General features: G+C 44.7%; 1 protein-coding gene across 3 annotated transcripts; it reads left to right on the forward strand.

The window, feature by feature from the left end:
- The first annotated feature begins 64 nt into the window (after window positions 1-64).
- LOC308606183 (uncharacterized protein C16orf46) lies at window positions 65-22,722 on the forward strand. Of its 3 annotated transcripts, none has more exons than XM_081216790.1 (4): window positions 65-271; window positions 14,245-15,033; window positions 16,158-16,405; window positions 21,498-22,722. In XM_081216790.1, exons 3-4 carry the CDS (start codon window positions 16,196-16,198, stop codon window positions 22,509-22,511), a joined length of 1,224 nt encoding a protein of 407 aa, XP_081072916.1. In that variant the 5' UTR covers window positions 65-271; window positions 14,245-15,033; window positions 16,158-16,195; the 3' UTR covers window positions 22,512-22,722. The 3 variants fall into 3 exon arrangements, with proteins under 3 accessions (XP_081072916.1, XP_081072918.1, XP_081072917.1); XM_081216792.1 differs by having other exon boundaries at window positions 14,245-14,375; XM_081216791.1 differs by lacking the exon at window positions 14,245-15,033.
- The last annotated feature ends 221 nt before the right edge of the window (window positions 22,723-22,943 follow it).

Consider the following 22,943-nt stretch of genomic DNA (forward strand, 5'->3'; position numbering starts at 1 on the left):
TCACTTCCACTGCGAATCCCCCCTCAGGCCCGCCTACCGCCCCGCCCCCAGTGCGTCCGTAACCCAGGGCAACTGCTGCTGTCGCCCGCCGGCGGGGACTAAGCTACCCGGGGGCCTTGGACCCCGCCGGCCCCCAGGAGGGTGTGAGCAGCGGCGGCCGCTTCCGCGCCTCCGGGGCAAGTCCCCAGACCACTCCGCGGGCGGCAGAGCGAGACCCCCTGCCCAGTTCGGAAGGAAGCTGCCTTCTGAGGCGGGGAGGCAAAAAGGAGAGGTAGGGCGGGCCCGGGCTGGAATCAGAGGGGGGCAGGGCCTGGGGAGGAGGGCGCGGAATGGGTGGGGAAATGGGAGGAGCCATTGAAAGGGCGGAGGCCTGTGAGGGAGGAGCCAATGGAGGAAGGGGTGGGGCTTGTGGAGCAAGCCGGGGCGCTTTGCTGGAGGGCATAACTATTGAAAGAAGGGGATCGGGAAATTGGGATTGATATATATACTCTAATATGTATAAAGTAGATAACTAATAAGAACCTGCTGTATAAAAAATAAATAAAATAAAATTCAAAAATTCAAAAAAAAAGAAGGGGAGCATCTTTTGTGGCAAGGTAGGAACTGCTGGAGAAAGGGGAGGAGCTAGATGAGGAGAACAGAAGGATCGTGGAAGAAGGGGAGGGGCCTGTGGGGGAGGGGGTGGGGTTACTAGAGGAAAGAGAGGAGCCAGGTGTCAACTGCCTGGGCTTCAGGAGCCACAGGTGGAGTGAGTGTGTGTTTCAAGACTTGAACTTTCCTGTACATTGTTTGCTGTGTGAGAGCTGGGAAGACGGGCGTTGCTTTACCATTTTACTACCAGTGCTAGGCATCTAATAGGCACTTAGTGAGTAATGAATGTGACTGGAAAAAGCAGAAGAGTTGGAGACTGGGATTGGAGTAGAAATGTTCTGATAGGGAGGGATGGTTGTAGAAACTGCTGTCCTAGGAATCATTCTGTGAATAATCAAAGCTGCTGTGCTCCGTAGGTGTATAAGAAGCACAAAGCACAGATAATGAACATGGGGAGATAAAATTTATACTCTTGAGAATGTGAACAAATTGTTCGAATGGGGTGGTGCAACATTTGAGGCGAAGTTTCAACTGCCAAGTTGTGTTCCCAGACGGTAAGTTAGGTCGCAGTCCCAGTATCATTTTCCTTTAGAAGCTATACTGCCAGTGATCAGCATGCCCAGGCCAATCTTCAAGACCTATTTAACCAGTTCATATGCATAAAACTTAGCTCTGCAGTAAGAAACTTAACTTCCATCATGGCTAAGAGTGTTGGTATTCTTTGATTTCTTCATTCAACACATGTTGATAAGGATCCACAGGAATATCCATTCAGAATTCCAAGTGAGGCTGCCAGAGACCCGACTTTCCCTGGCTGGAATTCTGGCATAGATTCAAGATTCTTTGAAACCTGAAACTTCTAGGAAAGTGGGGGTAGGTGTGTGGGCATGGCGTAGAGGCAGGGAGGGGGTAAGGAGTTTTGAGGTAATCACAGCCTGCTTTCGACAGAAACAACCTGCTTTTGACTTCAACATTCTGGGCTTTTCACCTCTTCTGGCCCATTAACATTCCGTTCATGATTAATTGATTCAGAATATGTCAACTAGGTACAGGAATAGAGGGTAAGGCATTTGTAGTCTGACTGCATGGACAGGTGATAGCGAATATGTGGCAAAGAAGATTGCAAAAAGAAAGAAAGAGGGCTTCCCTGGTGGCTCAGTGGTTGAGAGTCCGCCTGTCGATGCAGGGGACACGGGTTCGTGCCCCGGTCCGGGAAGATCCCACATGCCGCGGAGCGGCTGGGCCCATGAACCATGGCCGCTGAGCCTGCGCGTCCGGAGCCTGTGCTCCGCAACGGGAGAGGCCCCAACAGTGAGAGGCCCGCGTACCACAAAAAAAAAAAAAAAGAAAAGAAAGAAAGAAGAGTGTCGGCACTCTTCAAAGACAATAAGGTGCCTCAAATTCCTCTCGTGCTTTGAATCTCTGACTTCTGCTGCTGCTAGCCAGAGAAAGCTCTCTGCTTTTACAGCGCTCATATCATTAGATTAGGCCCACCCCGATAAACCAAGATAATTTCCCTATCTTCGGGTCAACTGATTAGCAACCATAATTGCATCTATAAAGTCCCTTTGCCACATAATATAACTTGCTCATGGATGTTATAGCGCATCATATTCATAGTCCCAGGGATTAGGATGGGAAACCTTGTGGAGGGAGGATTGGCAGAATTCAATTTACTACATTATCTTCCAGGAATATTGTAGAAAAGCTACTGCAACAGGTTTTTTTTTTTTTTTTTCCCAGTTTCTCTCCGTGAACATAAATCACACTTACACACTATTAGTTCCACCTCTAATCAGAACTTTATCTTTGAATTGATTCAAGTACACTCTTGGTCTTCCAAAGAATGGAGCTTGTATTCTGATACTTTTAATCTGAAATATTCATCTTTTACTCTGACTTTATGATACGTACCAGCCTGGCTTTGCACAGTAGAATACCTATAGAAATCTGTTCCTTTCTATAGTGCTAAAATATGCTTTTGGGGGGTATTTTTTCATAGAAAAACTACATTTATTTTTCTTTCATACCTGAAGCTAGTTCTTGTTTTCTATCATTATGTAGCTTTATATACAATAGTGATAACTTACAGGATTAAATAGCACTCTAGTCCCTTTAATATGTAACTCTTCATCCAGTTATTTTAAAAACTATGTTATAGCTAGTTTCTTCTTTTGCTTGTGGTGTAATAGTTAAATGAATCAGCACTAGAATCAGAAAGGTCTGGCCTTGGAATTTCAGTTGACACTAACAATCTCAGTGACTGTGTTCATCGGTAGAGGTCAGGCTCTGCTGCGGTAACAGACAGATCCTAAAATCTCAGTGGCTTGACTCATTAAGTGTGTTATCCTTCATGCATAGTCTGATGAGTGCTTATGGGGGTTCTCCCCAAAGCTGTGACTTGGGATCCAGGCTTCCTTCATTTTGCGGTGCTACCAACTCAACATGTGACTTCCAAGGTCATAGTGGGAGGAGAAGAGAGAACTGAAGGGCACTGTACCTCTTAACTGTCTCCTCCAGGAAGTGATATAATCAGTTCCACTCATTCTGCTGGCTAGACTAGTCACAGGGCTCTAACACAACTGTAAGAGAGGCTGCAATGTAGGGAAAGACAATGGCTCTTTTGGGAGAACTAACTTTCTCACAGTGACCACGGAAATTTTCCCAACCTTCCAGTATGTTTTCTCATTAATAAAATTATACTAATAATCAGTAAATATGAGTTTCTCTCTCTCAGAGGTTCCGTATAGGTACCAGATATAAATATATGTTGACTTTTATTTTTATTTAGCTGAGTTGAAACCAGTGTTTCTTGTATGTCATCTTTGTCTCGGAATTGTTCATTTCAATATAATGATTTCCATTCCCCTCCAGCCGTTATATTTTCTTTTCTGGCATTCTTCCAACCTTGATCACAGACAGCTGGTGGCTTGTATTGATTAGTAATAATGTGCACATTTGACTGAGTCATTTTGAGCTGTCCTTTCCCACCTAGAGTGGGGTTGAAGCATTCTGAATTGGGGTTGAAGCATTCTGAATAGACTGTGATCTCTAATAAAGAACAATAAAGACAAGGACCAGGTATGGATGTCCCTTGCACCCTTCTCAATGTGGCTAGACAGAGAGTCTCATACCGCCAGAACCATCAGACTGCTGCTTTCTGATTGGCGTTGGATTCCCAGGGACAAGAATTTCCACACAATATCATGAAGAAAAGCATGCATGGACTTTAGAGTCAGAAAAACATGTCTGTAAATTCTTTGATCCTTCTCCCATGGAGAAGAAGTGGAGTGTGGGTGTCCCCTCCTCTTGTGTGTGGGATGACCTCCGTGGCTGGTCAACCAGTTGAGTCCAGCAAAAGTGAAACGATGTGACTTAGAAGGCTAGGTTGTAAAAGGCAATTCAGCTTCTGCCTATTCTAATATTGTAATGATATCAAACACTTGGCAAGCGTTAGTTGTCCTTCCTTTCCTCAAGCTTACCTTTCTTCAACGAGTTTCCTGAGAAATAAGACTGACTCTGCAATGCTATGGTAGAAATTGGTTGCAGCCCAGTATCTTTACATTTTGGTAATATATACCGTATTATGAGTACCCTCTTTGAGGTAGAACAGAAAACTCAAGACCCCTGTACTACCTTGTAGCAAGGATTCTGGCATGTGACCTAGTTTCCACCAATTAGATGCACCCTCACAATACATGCATTGAGAAGTGAAAAACAGGAAGAAGTGGTCGTTTGCAAAGGGGTGAAAGAAAATTGTCGTGATGGTGGCAGAGGCATTTGACACTTTGGGGCTGGGGTGGCAGAGCTTTGGAATCCAATCCCAAGTGTCCTATTTCTGAAAGCTGAGTCAGTTACATATTTTGAATAAATAGTTCCAGGAACAAATTTTTCCTGACGTTATAGCTTCAAAGTCTGGCTTTCTGACCCACTCTTCCCCTGAAGATTTTGTAGGCTACCTAATAACTTCTGATAATTTTGTTATTAAAAACCAATGAGGAATATATAAAATAGATAGACAACAAGAACCTACTTTATGGCACAGGGAACTATATTCAATATCTTGTAATAACCTGTAATGGAAAAGAATCTGAAAAGGAATATATATATATAAATCACTTGGCTGTAAACCTGAAAATAACACAGCATTTTAATCAACTATACTTCAATAAAAAGTTGTTTGTTTTGAAAAAAAAAACAACTTGTGGTTACAATCAAGAGAGGGAAGGGAAGAGAGACAAATTAGGAGTATGAGATTAAAAAAAAATCAATGAGGATTCTGTCATTTACAACAAAGGGCCCAACTCATAAAAATGTACACTCCCAATTTGAGCCTCAGATCCAATGATTAACATAACACTTATACAAGAATAATGTCGGCCTTCCCTGGTTGAGAGTCCGCCTGCCGATGCAGGGGACACGGGTTCGTGCCCCGGTCCGGGAAGATCCCACATGCCACGGAGCGGCTGGGCCCGTGAGCCATGGCCGCTGAGCCTCTGCGTCCGGAGCCTGTGCTCCGCAACGGGAGAGGCCAGAACAGTGAGAGGCCCGCGTACAGAAAAAAAAAAAAAAAGTCTCATAGTTATACGTACTTTATAAAGAGCTCTCATTAGTTATTTTTTAATGTAAATTTTCATCTTTAATGCCAAACTCTTTTCCAAAGTATACCCATTTACTCTCCTACCATCGACATTTTACACTTTATCAACAGGTTTTTTTTTAAACTTTACCAAAATTTTGGTTATGTTGTGCTATCTCAATTGACTTTTTGTGTAAAGCTCTATGAGTTTTAACATATATGTAGACACCAATCTGTCTACCATTGCTATAGTTCTGTCTTTTTGAGAATGTCATATAGAGTATACACTCCTCTATACTGTAGAGCATGCAGTACAATTTTTTGAAAACGACTGGCTTCACTCAGCATAATGCCTTTGAGATTCATCCATGTCAATATACATAGAGAGAGTTTGTTTCTTCTTATTGCTGAGTAGTGGTCCATTGTATGCGTATACCAGTTTGTTTACCTGTTCACCTATTGAAGGATATTTGGGGTGTTTCCAGTTTGAGGCAATTATGAACAGAGTTGCTATAAATACTCATGTACAGATTTTGTGTGAATATAAGTTTTAATTTCTCTAGAATAGTAATCAAGAGTAAGATTGCTGTGTAGTTTGGTGAGTGTATGTCTCCCTGTATAAGAAATTGCCAGATTGTTTTCTAGAGGGGCTTTACCATTTTGCATTTCTACCAGCAATGTATGAGAATTCCAGCTGCTGCTTCCTTGCCAACAGTTGGTATTGTCTATATATGTATATTTTTTAACATCTTTATTGGAGTATAATTACTTTACAATGGTGTATTAGTTTCTACTTTATAACAAAGTAAATCAGCTGTACATATACATATATCCCCATATTTCCTCCCTCTTGCGTCTCCCTCCCACCCTCCCTATCCCACCCCTCTAGGTGGCCACAAAGCACCGAGCTGATCTCCCTGTGCTATGTGGCTGCTTCCGACTAGCTATCTATTTTACGTTTGTTAGTGTATATATGTCCATGCCACTCTCTCACTTCGTCCCAGCTTACCCTCCCCCCTCCCAGTGTCCTCAATTCCATTCTCTACACCTGCCTCTTTATTCCTGTCCTGCCCCTAGTTTATTCAGAACCATTTTTTTTTAAGATTCCATATATATGTGTTAGCATACGGTATTTGTTTTTCTCTTTCTGACTTACTTCACTCTGTATGACAGACTCTAGGTCCATCCACCTCACTACAAATAACTCAGTTTCGCTTCTTTTTAAGGCTGAGTAATATTCCATTGTATATGTGTGCCACATCTTCTTTATCCATTCATCTGTCAATGGACACTTAGGTTGTTTCGGTATATCCCTGGTAGTGGGATTTCTGGGTCACTATTTTTAATTTTAGCCATTTTAATACGTGGTTTTAATTTGTATTTCCCTAATGGCTAATGATGTTGAATGTCTTTTTATGTGCTTTTTTTTAATGGGGAATAATTACAATCCCTGATCCCCATCACAAATGGGGTTCAACAGGTTACCCGCGTCTGCCGGCATAGGGTAGGCACACACTGAGCTAGGCATCACAGACCTGTTATTGCTCAATCTTGGGTGGCTGAATGCCATTTGTCCCTCTAAGAAGTATGTGCTTATTATATCCTCTTTGGTGAAGTGTCTGTTCAAGTGTTTTGTCCATCTTGTATTTGGCAAAATTAATTTTTCAATTTTCTATTTGTTGTTATTTTCTTACTATTGAGTTTGCAGAGTTCTTTACATATTCTGGATAGAAGTCCTTTATCAAATAAGCGATTTGCAAATATTTTCTCCCAGTCTGTAGCTTGTCTCTTTTCATTCTCCAACAGAGCCTTTGGCAGAGTGAAAGTTCATAATTTTAATGAGGACCAGTTTATCTATCTATCTATCTATCTATCTATCTATTTATTTTATGGATCATGCTTTTGGTGTCATGTCTAGAACACTTTGCTTAACCCCAGTTCTTAAAGATTTTCTGTATTTTCTTCTAAAAGTTATATAGTTTTATGGTTTATATTTAGATCTATGATCCATTTTGAGTTAATTTTTTTGCATATGAATGGCCAATTATTGCAACATTCTTGTTGAAAGACTGTTCTTTCTGCACTTAATTTTTTTTGCATCTTTGTCAAAAATCAGTTGGCCGTGTTTATGTGGGCATATTTTTGAACCCCTTATTCTGGCCCATTTCTCTGTTTGTCTCTGCATTCACCAATACCATACTGATTCCTATAGTTTTATGGTAATTTTTGTTTGTTTGTTTGTTTTGTTTTTTGAGTTTAAAAAGGTATTATTCTTTATTTTAAAAAATAGTGATAAAATATACATAATATAAAACATACCATCTTCACTATATTTAAGTGTACAGTTCAGTAGCATTAAGTACATTCACATTGTTGGTGCACCCATCACCACCATCCACCTCCAGAACGTTTTTCTTTTTTTTCACACACACACACACACACACACACACACACTGTATTTTATTTTTACAAGAGCTAAATAAACTGACACCAAGCATTGTAAATGGATGACCACAACAAAATACCATACTGATTCCTATAGTTTTATGGTAATTTTTTAAACTGGGTAATGTGATTCTTCCATTTTGTTCTTCATTTTCATAATTGTTTCAGCTATCATAGTTCCTTTTACATTTCCTAATAAATTTTAAAACCAGTTTGTTAATATCTATAATAAATCCTGCTCTAGATTCATATCTTGATATTCAGCAGTTATTCCTCCAACTTCTTCTTTGAAATTGTCTATCTATTCTTGGGCCTTTGTATTTTCACATACTTTTTTTTTTTTTTTTTTGCGGTACGCGGGCCTCTCACTGTCGTGGCCTCTCCCGTTGTGGAGCACAGGCTCCAGACGCACAGACTCAGCGGCCATGGCCCACGGGCCCAGCCGCTCCGCGGCATGTGGGATCTTCCCGGACCGGGGCACGAACCCGCATCCCCTGCATCGGCAGGCGGACTCTCAACCACTGCGCCACCAGGGAAGCCCTCACATACGTTTTTGAATCCAGAAAATTGAAAACAGTTTTAAGAAAATAATTTTAACTTTATAGTCCTATCTTCCCAAGATCTAGGACTTTCCATTTCCAGGGGCCCTGGACTCTATTTTCAAAGACCACAAATGTCTATATTTTAGGTAGTGATATTTATAGTTATTAAAGGTCATTTGCTTTGTATCTCACCTCTGATGATACCAGACCAGTGTGGAACCAAGACATTACTACTGGTCACCAAAATCTGGCTTCCTTTTCCTTCTGGAGATAGAGGAGGAAGTATTATCTCCACTTCTCCTTGAAGTTAAGCAGTACCTTGTGACTTGTTCCAGTTAATCACTTGGGGACTGAAGTCATATGAGTTACTTCTAGGCAGAAACATCTAAGAGCCAGTGATTCCCCATGTTTGCCATCACCTTCTGCCATCGCATTTGGCTACGGTTTCCCAGGATGGTGTCTCCATCAGTTCAAGTTCCAGGGTGGGGATAATGTGGAGCAGAGTCCAAAGCATCGTACAGTGGACATGCAGCATGAGTTAGAAATCAATTCATGTGGGCTTCCCTGGTGGTGCAGTGGTTGAGAGTCCGCCTGCCGATGCGGGGGACATGGGTTCGTGCCCCGGTCTGGGAAGATCCCACATGCCGCGGAGCAGCTGGGCCCGTGATCCATGGCCGCTGAGCCTGCGCGTCCAGAGCCTGTGCTCCGCAACGGGAGAGGCCACAACAGTGAGAGGCCCGCGTACAGAAAAAAAAAAAAGAAAAAAGAAAAAAGAAATAAATTCATGTTGTTTTTTTACCACTGGAAAAAAAACCCTGGGATTGCCTGTTATTGCAGGATAACCTTGACTATCTTGACTAATACTAGGTAGCTGAGGCTAACAGACAGTGACCATGTCAAACTGAAGTATACCCTGGTAAGGCTGCCAGGGCAACCTTTTCCAAAAAGAACCTGACAGCTTAAGCCATATCGGGGGCAAACACACACAAAACAAACAAAAATTCAGAGTTTTATGGGCATTTTCAAATAGACCCATTTCTACTTTTGTTAAAATGATAAAGTAACTACATTATCACCTTCTTGACCAAGGAAATACAAAGTTTCTTTCTGTAATAATATAGCATACTCTATCTGTCTCTTCTTGTGTCTTCTGCTATCCCTTTTCTTAGCTTCTCTTCAGCTACTAGCCTTTTCGAAATGTCTTTGTGTTCTTGGTTGGGGTTGGGGGGGTGTCTCCTCTTTTCACGTATGTTTCTCTCTGGGCAGCATTGTTTATTTGAAAATAGTAGATATGGTCATTGTTCCCAGTTTACAAGAATTTCAACCCCTGCCACCCTATTTTAACTTTCATCCAACACATCCATGAGCATAGCAACAGAAGACATGTCCTTTCGCTGGACTCCGCTGTAATAGCGGTGTGCCTCTGCCACCGGCCAGTGGCAGCTTAATGGAAATCTTTGTTCATTTCAGGAGCAGGACATTTGTATTCTAAGTTACAGATTGGTTAGGCTGTCAAAGCTCCATTGATTTTGCCAGATGTATAACAAAAAGGCATTTGGTAGTCTCTGTACTTCTTCATTCACAAACTACACCATCATAGTGCGGAGTCAGAGATCTGGAAGGTAATGTCTACTTTTTTTTCCCTCTGCATTTCAAGCCCTTTCTTTTGCATTCAGTAAATTCAATGAGAAGGCTTTGAGTACTTTGACTTATGAGTAGTTGGCCAATTATTTATGGAGTGTCTCCAAATCACCTTCGTAAGCTTTATTCTCTGATATTTTTTGACTTTGTGGTACATCTGTTCTCTTTATGTAAGTCCCTCTTCAAGGTCTTTACTCCAGCTTAAAATTATACAAACCGTGTAATCTATTCTTTGATACATTTACTTCAGTTTGCTTAAGGTCAAAATTCATACTTCGCTCACTTCTACCATATTCTGATAACACGATGGCTTAAAAAAACATGTTATTATGGAAAATTTCACAGTGACATAAAAGTAGAGAGAATAGTGCAATTAACCTCCGTGTCCTCATACCCTTCTACAACAAACAGAATTTATGGCTACTTTTATTTCCTCATTCTCTCTCTAACCATGGCCACACCCACCCCCTTGCAGGACTTTTGAAGCAAATCATAACGGCTTATGTTTAATTGGTAAAATAATAACCTACTTTACAGGTTTTTTGCTGATCACTTTCTTTCCGTTTCTGTTTTTTTTTTTTTTTTTTGCAAAGTTATTTATTTTTGGCTGCGTTGGGTCTTCGTTGCTGCGCGGGCTTTCTCTAGTTGCCGCGAGCAGGGGCTACTCTTATTTGCGGTGCAGGGGCTTCTCACCGCGGTGACTTCTCTTGTTGTGGAGCATGGGCTCTAGGACCATGGGCTTCAGTAGTAGTTGCACGCGGGCTCAGTAGTTGTGGCTCGCGGGCTCTAGAGCGCAGGCTCAGTAGTTGTGGCACATGGGCTTATTTGCCCCATGGCATGTCGGATCTTCCGAGACCAGAGCTCGAACCCGTGTCCCCTGCATTGGCAGGTGGATTCTTAACCACTGTGCCACCAGGGAAATCCCATTTCTGTTTACTTTAAATGCTACTAGAAATGATATTTTCTGTATCTTACTGAATTTCCATAGGCTCTTAGACTCTCATTCATCTTCTTTATTTCATTTCCACATATCTTAAGTTCCTTGGATCAGTTTTTCTTTGGGTTTATTCTTGTTTATCCAAACATGTACTTCTGGGGCTTGCACCTCAGTCAAAATTTTCTTCTTTGTACATTTCAGTTCTAGCCACTTCAATAGCATATGTCAGAGAATTTAATACCTTCTGGCATACATCTGTGTGCCTTCCTGCTTTGTACTCCAAATCCAATTTTCTAGTTGCACCTGCAAATGCATTTTCCCATGGCAGCATTTTCACTGTGATTTTTGTGTTTCCTTGATGTAATTTTCTTGGAAAACATATGGACTTTTATTTATACTTTATACCAGTGATTCTTTTTTTTTTTTTTTTTTTTTTTTCTTTTTGTGGTATGCGGGCCTCTCACTGTTGTGGCCTCTCCCGTTGCGGAGCACAGGCTCCGGACGCGCAGGCCCAGCGGCCACGGCTCACGGGCCCAGCCACTCCGCGGCATATGGGATCCTCCCAGACCGGGGCACGAACCCGTATCCCCTGCATCGGCAGGCGGACTCTCAACCACTGCGCCACCAGGGAGGCCCTATACCAGTGATTCTTAAACCAAATCAGGTTGTAAAGCTCTGTGGAAATCAAGAAGTGGAAGAACATGAGTTCTGATTTACTTCAAATCTATAAACAAGGCATCATTTTATCATCAGAAAATGAGTATTATATCACTGCAGATTTCTGCATTCCAACATAAAAGGAAAACTGCATGTAATTTGTAAGAAATCACATATCCACTCTTTCAGTTGACCTTTGATTGCTTCTTGCACATTTCTATTTGTCATCTCTTACATGAGCTGGAGGACAAGAATGGGCAATAAATCTTGAAGGCACAGGACTTCCCTGGTGGTCCAGTGGGTAAGACTCTGAGCTCCCAGTGCAGGGGGCCCGGGTTCCATCCCTGCTCAGGGAACTAGATCCTGCTTGCGTGGTGCAACTAAGAGTCTGCATGCCACAACTAAGAGTCTGCGTGCCACAACTATGTTGCAACAGGATCCCACGTGCTGCAACTAAGACCCGATGCAGCCAAAATAAATAAATAAACTAATTAGATATTTTAAAAAATCTTGAAGTCATGTTTATAGGAGGAAAACTGAAAATTAAGATGATTCTTTACACTTACTGAAGTTTTTCTAGTTAGGAAAAGCCCATCAATATTCTGTTTTAGTACTGGAGCATCTTGACGCAGTTTGAGAACACCAGTGTTCCAGAGGAGCACCTAGCAACCTGGTATGCAGTAATCTGACCATTTGACGAAGAATACTGCATTTACCAACTCAGAGATGATACTTTGTTTTCAGTCATAAGGAGTCAGTATAGTTCCCATGATCCCCCATTAAATGAGCAAAGTACTTATATTGGGTTGGCCAAAAATTCGTTCAGGTTTTTCCGTAAGATGTTACAGGAGAACCCGAACGAACCCAGCCCAATAAAAATGTAGTATTTATAACAAATAAGTAAAGTGCATATAGCAGTGCCTGGCACATAGTAAGAGCTATGTAACAGTAAGTTTTATTATTAAATTATTGTTGTTACCTGGGTTTCCTTTGGCAGTTGGTAATATAATGTGACTGGAACCTCTTCTGGTGCCTTCACCAGGTCCTTCTTCTAACTTACTCTAGTTTTTGTTGTTGTTGATTTTTGTTTGTTTGTGTTTGTTTGTTTGGCTGTGGCATGAGGGATCTTAGTTCCCCGACCAGGGATCGAATCTGTGCCCCCTGCAGTGGGAGCGTGGAGTCCTAACCACTGACCCACCAGCGAATTTCCCTCTACTGACTCTAAAATAGGGGCTTGGGCCTTCCCTGGTGGTGCAGTGGTTAAGAATCTGCCTGTCAATGCAGGGGACACGGGTTTGATCCCTGGTCCAGGAAGACCCCACAGGCTGCAGAGCAACTAAGCCCGTGTGCCACAGCTACTGAGCCTGTGAGCCACAGCTACTGAAGCCCGCGAGCCTAGAGCCCATGCTCCACAAGAAGAGAAGCCACCGCAGTGAGAAGCCCGTGCACTGCCATGAAGAGTAGCCCCTGCTCTCCGCAGCTAGAGAAAGCCCACGCGCAACAACGAAGACCCAATGCTGCCAAGAAAAAGGGGGGTGCTCACCTAATACCACATCTTTGGCCTCTGTGGTTCTTCTCTCTAGATATAGAGATAGAGATAGGGATATAGTCTTCCCCTCGGATTTCACATATTCTCTTCACATGTGAGAAGTAGATGGAGGATCTGGAGATGGTTAACCTGTAAGAGAAGAGTACATGGAACATTTTCATAGGGCTGTTGGGAGGCTAAGGCAGTGGCCAGTCTCTGAATCAATGATTCTTCAATCCTCTGTAGTGACAGACTGCTTTGTACCTCTGATGCAAGCCCTTCCTCCCCAAAATGATTGAGCGTTCGCAGAGGCATCATAGACCTCCAGAAACCCATCCGTGGATGGGAAGGCTGCTTCCTGTCTTGGTCTGGAGGGCAAAACAAGGACCAGGGAGTGGACGATGTTGAATGGGCAGGGAAAGAAGTCCTGGATCCATATTAGGATGCCCTTTCTAACAGAGTGGTAGTTCTCCAACTTTGCAGGATTTTACAATCACCTAGGGTGATTTTAAAAATTCTGATGGCCAGGCTGTGCCCAGACCGACTATAATCAGAACTTCTGTGGGTATAGTCTGGGCATTTTTACTTTTTATAAAGCTCCCCAGGTGATTCCAAGGTGCAGCCGAGTTCAGGAATCAGTTAATTAGAGAACTTTGCCATTGGAACAGTCTCTTTAAGTAGTGAGTGCCTTGTCAGTGGAGATACTTCAAGCACAGAACATTTTTCTTATCGATTTGAACATTCTAACTATACTTAATCTCTCCCAAACAGTATCTATTTCTTGGCTCTATTAACCTCAAGTTCACATTTATTTTATTATTTAAGAAATGACTTCGCTTTTGATTCTCTGCTTTTTTTCTTTCCAATTGTACACTTGTTAAGTCTATGGGTTCTGTGGTATTTGCATTTGTAATTTAAAATTGCAAAGGTATGAGTGTACTTATAGGAGCTTCTTTGGCCTGGGCAGCAACTAAAGTGAAATTTCACAATATGAAAGGCCCAGGCTGGTTTGCACAATCTGTCTGGTCCTTAATCATACTTCTGTTTGGAAACAGAATAGTGTTTCTAGTTTTTTTTTTTTTTTTGGTACGCGGGCCTCTCACTGTTGTGGCCTCTCCCCTTGTGGAGCACAGGCTCCGGACGTGCAGGCTCAGTGGCCATGGCTCATGGGCCCAGCCGCTCCGCGGCATGTGGGATCTTCCCGGACCGGGGCACGAACCCGTGTCCCCTGCATCGGCAGGCGGACTCTCAACCACTGCGCCACCAGGGAAGCCCAGTGTTTCTAGTTTTCAGTCACTTGTAATATCATTTCTTTCCCTTTCAGCTTTCATTCATTTCCTCTGATGTCATATTGGAAAAGATGAGGATGCCCAAAGATATTTGACCTTCCATAGATAAATGGAACCTTATTAGCATCAAAATGCCATTTTAAGCCTGTGTGAAAAAGCCAAAATGGTAATTAAACAGATATTGTTATAAGAAGTTGCTGATCTCTACCTAGACAGAAAGTGAAAATGTATGCTTCTGGCAGGGGTCACTTTGGCGTGAGAGAGCAAGGCGTGTCATCCCCAGTGGCCTCTGTCTCATTACAAGCAAAGTTTTCCTCAGGAAGGCCCTGGCCATTCATCAGCAGTCATTGTGCTGATGTAATATTGGTGGTCATTGCCTGGGCATTAGAGTTCATCCACACAGCTTGCGGGGTCCCCAGGAGGAATCCATCTGTGGGACTGTATTACAATCATGCTGGTTTTATAGATGAGCAAACAGACCTGGAAAAGTAACTTGCCCAACAAGACAGACAGCTAGGACATAGGATTGGAACCCTGGCTGATTGGAACCCGAGTCTGTGCTCTCCTGATAAGGATTATTACTTTCCTAACACTTTGGCTGGCTTATGAATGCCAAGTCCTATTTTTCAAGCTCAAAAAACATCAGTTAAAGATAGACAGCAGCATCATCACCACCACCTACCACCACCACAGCCACCGACTCCATTGTCAGCACCACCTACTCTATCAATTCTCTAGGACTGCCACCACGAAGCACCACAGACAACAGAAGTTTACTCTCTCAGTTCTAGAGACTTGGAGTCCGAAGTCAAGGTGTTGGCAGGGTTCGTTCCTTCTTTTTTTTTTCTGGGTTGTCTTTTCACTTTTTTTGTTTGTTCGTTTGTTTTGACCACGCTGTGCAGCATGTGGGATCTTAATTCCCTGACCTGGGATCGAACCTGTGCCCCCTGCATTGGGAGTGCGGAGTCTTAACCACTGGACCGCGAGGGAAGTCCCTCCCTTTTTTTTTGTTAAACTGAACTGTTAAACAAATCAATTGATTTACAGTGTTGTGTTACTTTCAGGTGTACAGCAAAGTGATTCAGTTATATATATATATTATAGATATAATATATATCTATAATATATATATTCTTTTTCAGAAAGAATATATATATTCTTTTTCAGATTCTTTTCCCTTATAGGTTATTATAAAATACTGAGTATAGTTCCCTGTGCTATAGAGTAGGTCCTTGCTGGTTATCTATTTTACACATGGCAGTGTGTATATGTTAATCCCAGACTCCTAATTTATCCCTCGCCCTGGGTTGGTACCTTCTGAGGCTGTGAGGGAGGGATGTGTTCCAGGCCTCTCTCCTTGACTTGTAGATGACCGTCTCGTCCCTGGGTCTCCTCACATTGTCTTCCCTCTAAGCATGTCTGTGTCCAAAGTTCCCCTCTCTATACGGACACCTTCATATAGGGTGGATGAGGGTGAACCAATTGACTTAGCTTTGACCACATTCTCCACCAGCTTCCTCAGAAGCCAAAGGATCCCCAAGCCGACATCCAGGGTTGTTTGGACAGGACAGAGGAGGTGGCTGGTATGCATCAGTCACACATAACACGATGGTTCTCTTCATATTAGCACAGTATCATTTGGATGTTTTGGGAGTGGAGGGTAGGGATGCCTACTCTGTAGGGGCACTTGGTACCCCATTACGAGAGACAGAGTCTGTGGTAACATCTTTCTACCCTCTTTTCTTCACTTCCAACTTTGGTCTTTAAATCCATCAGTCTTTAAAATTAGCCTTATCTTTTACAATGTCAATAGCTGGCAAAGGATGATTTTGTAATATTTCTTCTGTCTATTCCTGAACGTATCTTGAAGATATTTCACCTGAGTTGTTGAATTGCTTTTTAAAAAAAAAAATTAAATGCTAAGTTCAATTTGCATTTCAAACCACAGGAAGAAGATGTTAAAGACTTTCAGCAACCATCACAGTAATGGATCTCAGTCTGAAAAATGAGACTGAATTAGAAAATAGTGAAAATAATGAAATTCAAAGCACAGAAGAAACTGAATTAATCTATACTTGTCCAGATGAAAGAAGTGAAAAGAATCATGTTTGTTGTCTTCTCAATATCAGTGACATTACACTTGAACAAGATGAAGAAGCCAAAGAGTTTGTCATTGGAACTGGATGGGAAGAAGCAGTGAGTATTTTCTTGAGTTAGGTCTCTTGCATGTCAGTGTTTTGTCACAAGCCTTTTCTTTTACTATTTTCAAAAATAGTTAAACTATTGCCAAAAAAAATGTGTAAATGATGAAATATAGAAACCTTTTGGAACAGAGGTAGAATGTTCATGATGATAATAGCTGTACCTTTTATTGAGTATTTATGGACACTCACTATTGGCAAGCACAGTACTGAATGCTTTATATACATCAATTCATTCACCTTCTCAATAGTTCTGTGAGGCAGGTATTATGTGAGGCATAATATCGTGTGAGACAGCCTCACTTCTTGGACAAGGATACCAAAGCACCCAAAAGGTGAAATGTGTCAAAGGTCACCCAGGCAGTGGTCAAGGCAGGGCTTGAACCCAGCTATTCTGGACTCCAGAACCCAAGCCACTTAACTTAACCCAAGCTACTTAATTCCCCAAGAGACCTGAGATTTTTATCCTGGTGGTTCTACTCAGAACCCTGTGGGTTTATTCTTAAACTATTGTTAGAATCAGTAATAGAAAAACAGTTCTAAATTTAGAACTGTAAGGGAATTTGGTCTAATCCAATGATTTTCACTTGGTAGTGTCACACTGGTGGGGAGGGAGAGGGGATGCTACTGGATGTAGTGGGTAGAGGCCAGGGGTGCTGCTCCACATCCTACAATGCCCAGGGTGGCTCCCACTGCAATAAATGGTCCAGCCTTGGGACTTCCCCTGCGGTCTAGTGGTTAAGACTCTGTCCTTCTATTGCAGGGGGTACATGTTCGATCCCTGGTGGGGGAACTAAGATCCCACATGCCACGAAGCCAAAAAAAAAAAAAAGAAAAAAGAAAAAAGAAATGATCCAGCCTTGTCTTAGCTTGGGCTGCTGTAATAGAATACCATAGACTGGGTAGCTTAAGCAACAGACATTTATTTCTCAGTCCGAGGTCAGGGTGCTAGCATGGTTGGGTTCTTGGTGAGAGCCCTATTTCATTTTATTTTATTATTTTTTGGCTGTGCCATGCAGTATGTGGGATGCAGGATCTTTAGTTCCCCAAACAGGGATCGAGCCCTTGCCCCCTGCAGTGGAAGTGTGGAGTCTTAACCACTGGACCACCAGGGAAGTCCCCTCCTTTTCTTATAAGGGCACTAATCCCATCATAAGGGCCCTGCCATCTTGACCTCATCCAACCCTAATACCTCCCAAACACCCACCTCCAAATACCATCACACTGGGGATTAGGGTTTCAACATAGGAATTTGCCGGGGGAGGGTACACAAACATGCAACCCATAAAAAGCCCCCAATGTTGGTAGTGCCAATGTTGAGAAACCTTGATCTAATTGGTTTATTTTATAAATATGGAAACTGAGGCCAAAATAAGGCAGAGTGACTCTACCCAAGTCCACTTGACAGTTACAAGAATGTGTCTTCGGAGCCTCCTCTGGTGCTCTCTCTACTGTACGCCCCCCCCCCCACCACACCTTGTTAAGCGTATATGACCTTCCATACACCCCCCCCACCCCGGGATCAGGTAAGTCAAGGTGGTAGAGAGTTCTATTTAAGCGTGGAAAACTTTCTAAGCTTAGAAGTTAGAAGGTTCAGTTTACTATTCAAGGTAATTACTTTGAAATATACATCCAAGGGCTGTAGGAAAACAATTTTCTTTTAATTGGAAAAATTGCCCTGTTCCCCTTGCTGAGAGTACGTTTGCTGTTCACACTGTGTCTGGTGTGGCCATTTCCTCCCGCCTGCTGCCTGCTACTCTTTGCTCTCTCTGCCCAGCCCCCGACCCCTGCCCACCCAGCCCTACCCCACCTCTCAGACGGCCTTGGCTCAGGAGGGTTGACTGAGGTCTGTCCCCGCCCCCTGCAAAGGCTGGCTTCCTGCACTGGCTCATGGCCCCCTGACCCTTTCTGTGCTGGTGCCAGGGACCCCTGGGCCAGCATTTAGAGGAGGACAGAGTACACTTTGCTGGTAGCAATTCGTGAGAGTTTCTTATGCTCGCAGAGCCAAGGGACCTCACAGGAGGCAGAGGATGGGATGCCTCAGGGCTGCACAATGTTGACCCGGGCTGACCCAGTGCAGGAGCTTTTCCTATCACTACCCTGCTGTTTCTCCCCGTGGCAGCCTGTGGACGCCCACACCACTTGGTGGCTCTGTGGACACTCAGTCAGGAAGGAGGCACAGTCACCTTGCACTGCAGCTGGGCTCGAAGTCCTGGCAGACATCCAGACCTTTTTGGAAACACCTAGCTTACCTGTGACACCTCACCTGTAAGGACCAAAAAGGCAAGGTGTCATTGCCCCGTGCCCTGGGACTTGGATCCCCTGCCAGGCCATCTGAACACCCCGGAGATGTAGATCCTCTGTATCAGCCTCGACCCAAGGCTCATGTGAGGTGCCTTTTTTTTTTTGGCCGTGCCTTGCAGCTTGCTGGATCTTGGTTTCTGGACCAGGGATTGAACCCAGGGCCTCTGCAGTGAAAGCGCCGAGTCCTAACCACTGAACTGCCAGGGAACTCCCATGTGGGGTGCTTTTTATTTTATTTATTTATTTTTTAAAAAAGATATCTTTATTTTATTTTTTAATTAATTTATTTTTGGCTGTGTTGGGTCTTCGTTGCTGCACGTGGGCTTTCTCTAGTTGCGGCGAGCGGGGGCTACTCTTCACTGCGGGATTCTCACCGCGGTGGCTTCTCTTGTTGCGCAGCGTAGGCTCTAGGCACGCGGACTTCAGTAGTTGTGGCACACAGCCTCAGTAGTTGTGGCGCATGGGCTTAGCTGCTTCGCGGCATGTGGGATCTTCCCGAACCAGGGATCAAACCCATGTCCCCTGCATTGGTAGGAGGATTCTTAACCAGTGCACCGCCTGGGAAGTCCCTGGGGTGCTTTTTAAAATCTACCTTCCCGGGAATTCCCTGACCCTTCCCAAGCCCCTCCCCTGAGTACTGGCTTAGTAGGTTGGGGTGGGCCTTGGGACTCTGGATTTTGAAAAGCAGCTCAGGTGACTCTTAGGGTTAGGCAACTGGGGAGCCTTCCGCTGACTCAGTTGGGCCTGTTTAATAGATTCAGAAAGACAAAAGCTCAGGGGTTGCTCCACATTTTAGGCTCCCCTCACTCAACATCCCGTTAAGCCAGAGTTGGCCTTTTCCACACACACAGCCTGGAGACAAATCCCCTTGCCTGGCTGGAGGTGGGGACCAAGCGACTTGCCTCACTCCACCAAAGCCACCATCTGGAGAGAAGCTGTCAGCCTGAGGACCTGTTAGCAAATGGGCTGGGACCCTTGCTTTTCTATAAAAGCTGGAAAACCACCTGGGGAGCCAGGGTCGAGAGCAGTGAGGTGTGAGGCAAGCAGCATGGTCCTCTTGAAGATGCAGTGCCGACCCTGCAGCACGTGACGGGAGGGGGTTCCCGGAACAGAGGCAGAGGGAGGGGGAAGCTGGGGAAGATGTGCTCAGGCTGACTCAGCGTGCAGTGCTGGGCAGCGGCCTTGTAGCCATCCAAGAACTGGGACTTCACTATGCTAAAGAAAATGTTTTTTTTTTTTTTTTTTTTTTTTATGAGAACATATTCAAGGCTTCAGCAGCACGGCTTTGGGAAGAGCTAGGCCTGTGGAATAAGAAAGTATCGGACTCCAATAGCACTTACTAGACTTTCTAAAAAAGTGATGCTGCAGGCTTCCCTGGTGGCCCAGTGGTTAAGAATCCGCCTGCCAATGCAGGGGACACAGGTTCGAGCCCTGATCCGGGAAGATCCCACCTGCCACGGAGCAACTAAGCCTGTGCGCCACAACTACTGAGCCTGCGCTACTGAGCCTGCGCTCTAGACCCTATGAGCCACAACTACTGAGCCCTCGTGCCACAACTACTGAAGCCCGTGTGCCTAGAGCCTGTGCTCCGCAACAAGAGAATCCATTGCAATGAGAAACCCACCCACCGCAATGAAGAGTAGCCCCCGCTCGCTGCAACTAAAGCCCGCGCAGCAAAGAAGACCCAACACAGCCATAAATAAATAAATACATAAAAATAAAGTTCCCTTTAAAAAATAAAAAAATAAAAAGGGGTGCTTCTTGACACGAATTTCTAACAGGAATTTGGCAAGCTGACCATGTGAGGTGAGAGGGTGTGGAGGGTGACAAGGGGATGATGGGAAAGGGATGTTTTTGTGCAGGAGGACCAGAGGCTGGCCCCACCTTCAGGCCCGGGAGACAATGCTGCTCCTCACAGGCTCTCCTTGTCCTCTGCTTGGGGACGCACAGACCTCCTGAATGTGCCAGCACTTGTTGGCTGTAAGGATATTTTGAGCCTCAGTTTCCTCCTCTGTAACCTGGATATCAGAATACCTAAATTGTAGCACTCCTGTGAGGATTAAATGAACGAATGCCAAGAGAGCCTCAGCTCAGTGCCTGGAACATAGTAAAATTGTGGGAGCTATTTTTGCTGTTTTTTTTTTTTTTTAACATATAAGTTTGCCAGATTTAGCAAATGAAAACACAAGGCACCCAGTTGAACTTGACTTTCGGTAAACCTAATTTGTGTAAGTATATCCCGAATGTGGTCTTGTATTTTTATCTAACAGCTCTGTTTACCTGTGACCTCTGTGGCAGGGTCAGCCAGGGGACTCCGGGTGGGGCCGCGGGCATGGGTGTGCCCGGGCCCTGCTGACCCTGCATCTGCCCCTGCTCCTCCGCCTTTCCTTCAGCCTCTCCGAGCAGCCGTCTCCCGGGTGTGGTAAACGGAGCCTGCAGTACAAGAAAGCCTGGCAGGGGAGACAAGAACAAACACTTTTGATTTTATTTTAAAAATTCTGAATTTACTTTAATGCACATCTAAAACAATGTGGAGTCAGGACATCGATGTGGCCATTTATAGAGACGATCGCTTCGTATTTTCGTCTTTAAAAATACTGTTACAAGTACTATTGCTTAGTATGAGGCTAAACTAGGCATGAAAAGTTAAAACTAAAACATTGAAGTCAATTTTTAGAGACATATTGATTTAAATAGGACAGCCAGACTGGGAATGGGGCCAAAGTAGGGGCAACTGGAGTCTAGGCAGCTCAGCCGAGGGTAACACGCTGTTTTATTTGCAGGTCCGAGGCTGGGAAAGGATTTCTCCAACTGCCTGCATCTGGCCCAGGAAGAAGCTTAAAAAGGCGAAGATGGGAGAAAGTGCCAGCAGCTGCTTACTCTGTGGCAGCCTCTCCCAAGGGAGCCTGGAGGCCAGGCTTCAGTCGGAGGCGGGGAAGTTGGAGTCGGCGGCTTCAGCTCCGGTTGAGGTGGGGCCGGAGGAGGATGGAGGCAGCCTCTCCCAGACTCCGGGCCCCCCGCCAGGCCCCAACACTGCCTACCGGGAAGTTAACGGGATCTGCCTTCCCACTTACAGTCAGGGAGAGAAAAAAAGTCTGCAAATAAAAGAGTTTATTGGGTGCCTGGAAGACTGGGCCACTCCCGAGGCTGTGAGGGGCAACGACCCCGGAAGCCCCAGCGGACGCGCTGACGGAAGTGCCTCCGTAGCAGACTCCTTGACTTCCAAGGCCCTTTTAGTTCTCCCTGCCCTGAAGGCTTCACCCCCAAATGGCTTGGATGTGCCGGGTAAGAAGAGTCAGAACTTCTTCTTGCAGCTAGAAGAGAAGGGGCCGAGCGTGGCGAAGGATAAGCGAGTGGCTTGTGCATACGGAGTGAAAACAGTCGACGGGACAGGTGAAAAGAGGCCCATTGAGCTGGCCAAGCACCACAAGGGGAAGGAAACGCAGCCTTTCCCCACCCCGGTGGCCCGGACATCCCTGCTGGCCGGGCCCGAGCCCTGCTGCCTGCCCTGGTCTCTCCTGCCTGAAAAACACCTGGTGTGCCCTCCCCACCACAACAGTGTTCGCTATCTCGCCACCCTGCAGCTTGTGCAGAAACAACGAGTGCAGACCTACAAAGCCAGATACAAAGCCAGGGAGCCGAGACCTCCCGTGAAAACCCCACAGCGCATTCTCACAGCGGCCAAGCCGGCAAACAGGCCCCAAACGCTGGAGACCAAAGTGTTCTCAAGACCTCTCTTGCCGTCCCTCCAGGTGAGCAGAGTTGTTATGGCCGTTCCCACGCACAGACTCCTCTGAGTTGCCACGATGTAATTCCCTGGGAATAAGCACCGTCTGAAAGTTGTTCATCTTCTCTTCCCTCTCTCCCTCCTGCCCCAACCCCAGTCTCTTCCTCGTCCTCCTCCTTGTCTTCTCGTACACTTTTCCCTCCCCCTCTCCCCTGGTGCTTTTTTGTAGTATAATCAGAGGAAATTGAACCTCATTAAATGGGTTATGATGTGCTCTCAAAGCCCCGATATTTATGTGTTACCTGCTTCTATTGCTTAGCCATTTACAAAACGCAAACTGGTAATGCCAGTCTCAGCCTCTGCCTGACTTATCTCTGCACTGGAAGACAAGTGGATGGTGGGGAATCTGAAGGGCCTCCCTCAGGGATGCCCCCATGCCAGCCCTGAGCCAACCCGCAGGGGCTCTTTCTGCCCCCTCAACCCCAGTGCCTTAAGCCAAGGG

This window comes from Mesoplodon bidens, assembly GCF_964165515.1.
Source record: "Mesoplodon bidens genome assembly, chromosome: 18".
In the NCBI taxonomy this organism is placed as follows: domain Eukaryota; kingdom Metazoa; phylum Chordata; class Mammalia; order Artiodactyla; family Ziphiidae; genus Mesoplodon; species Mesoplodon bidens.

Excerpts from the sequence above, each read along its gene's own strand:
- LOC308606183 (XM_081216790.1), top strand. The coding sequence starts at position 16,196 with ATGGATCTCAGTCTGAAAAATGAGACTGAATTAGAAAATAGTGAAAAT. Across the intron at positions 16,406-21,497 it reads GAACTGGATGGGAAGAAGCA|GTCCGAGGCTGGGAAAGGAT; the intron begins GTGAGTATTTTC and ends TTTTATTTGCAG.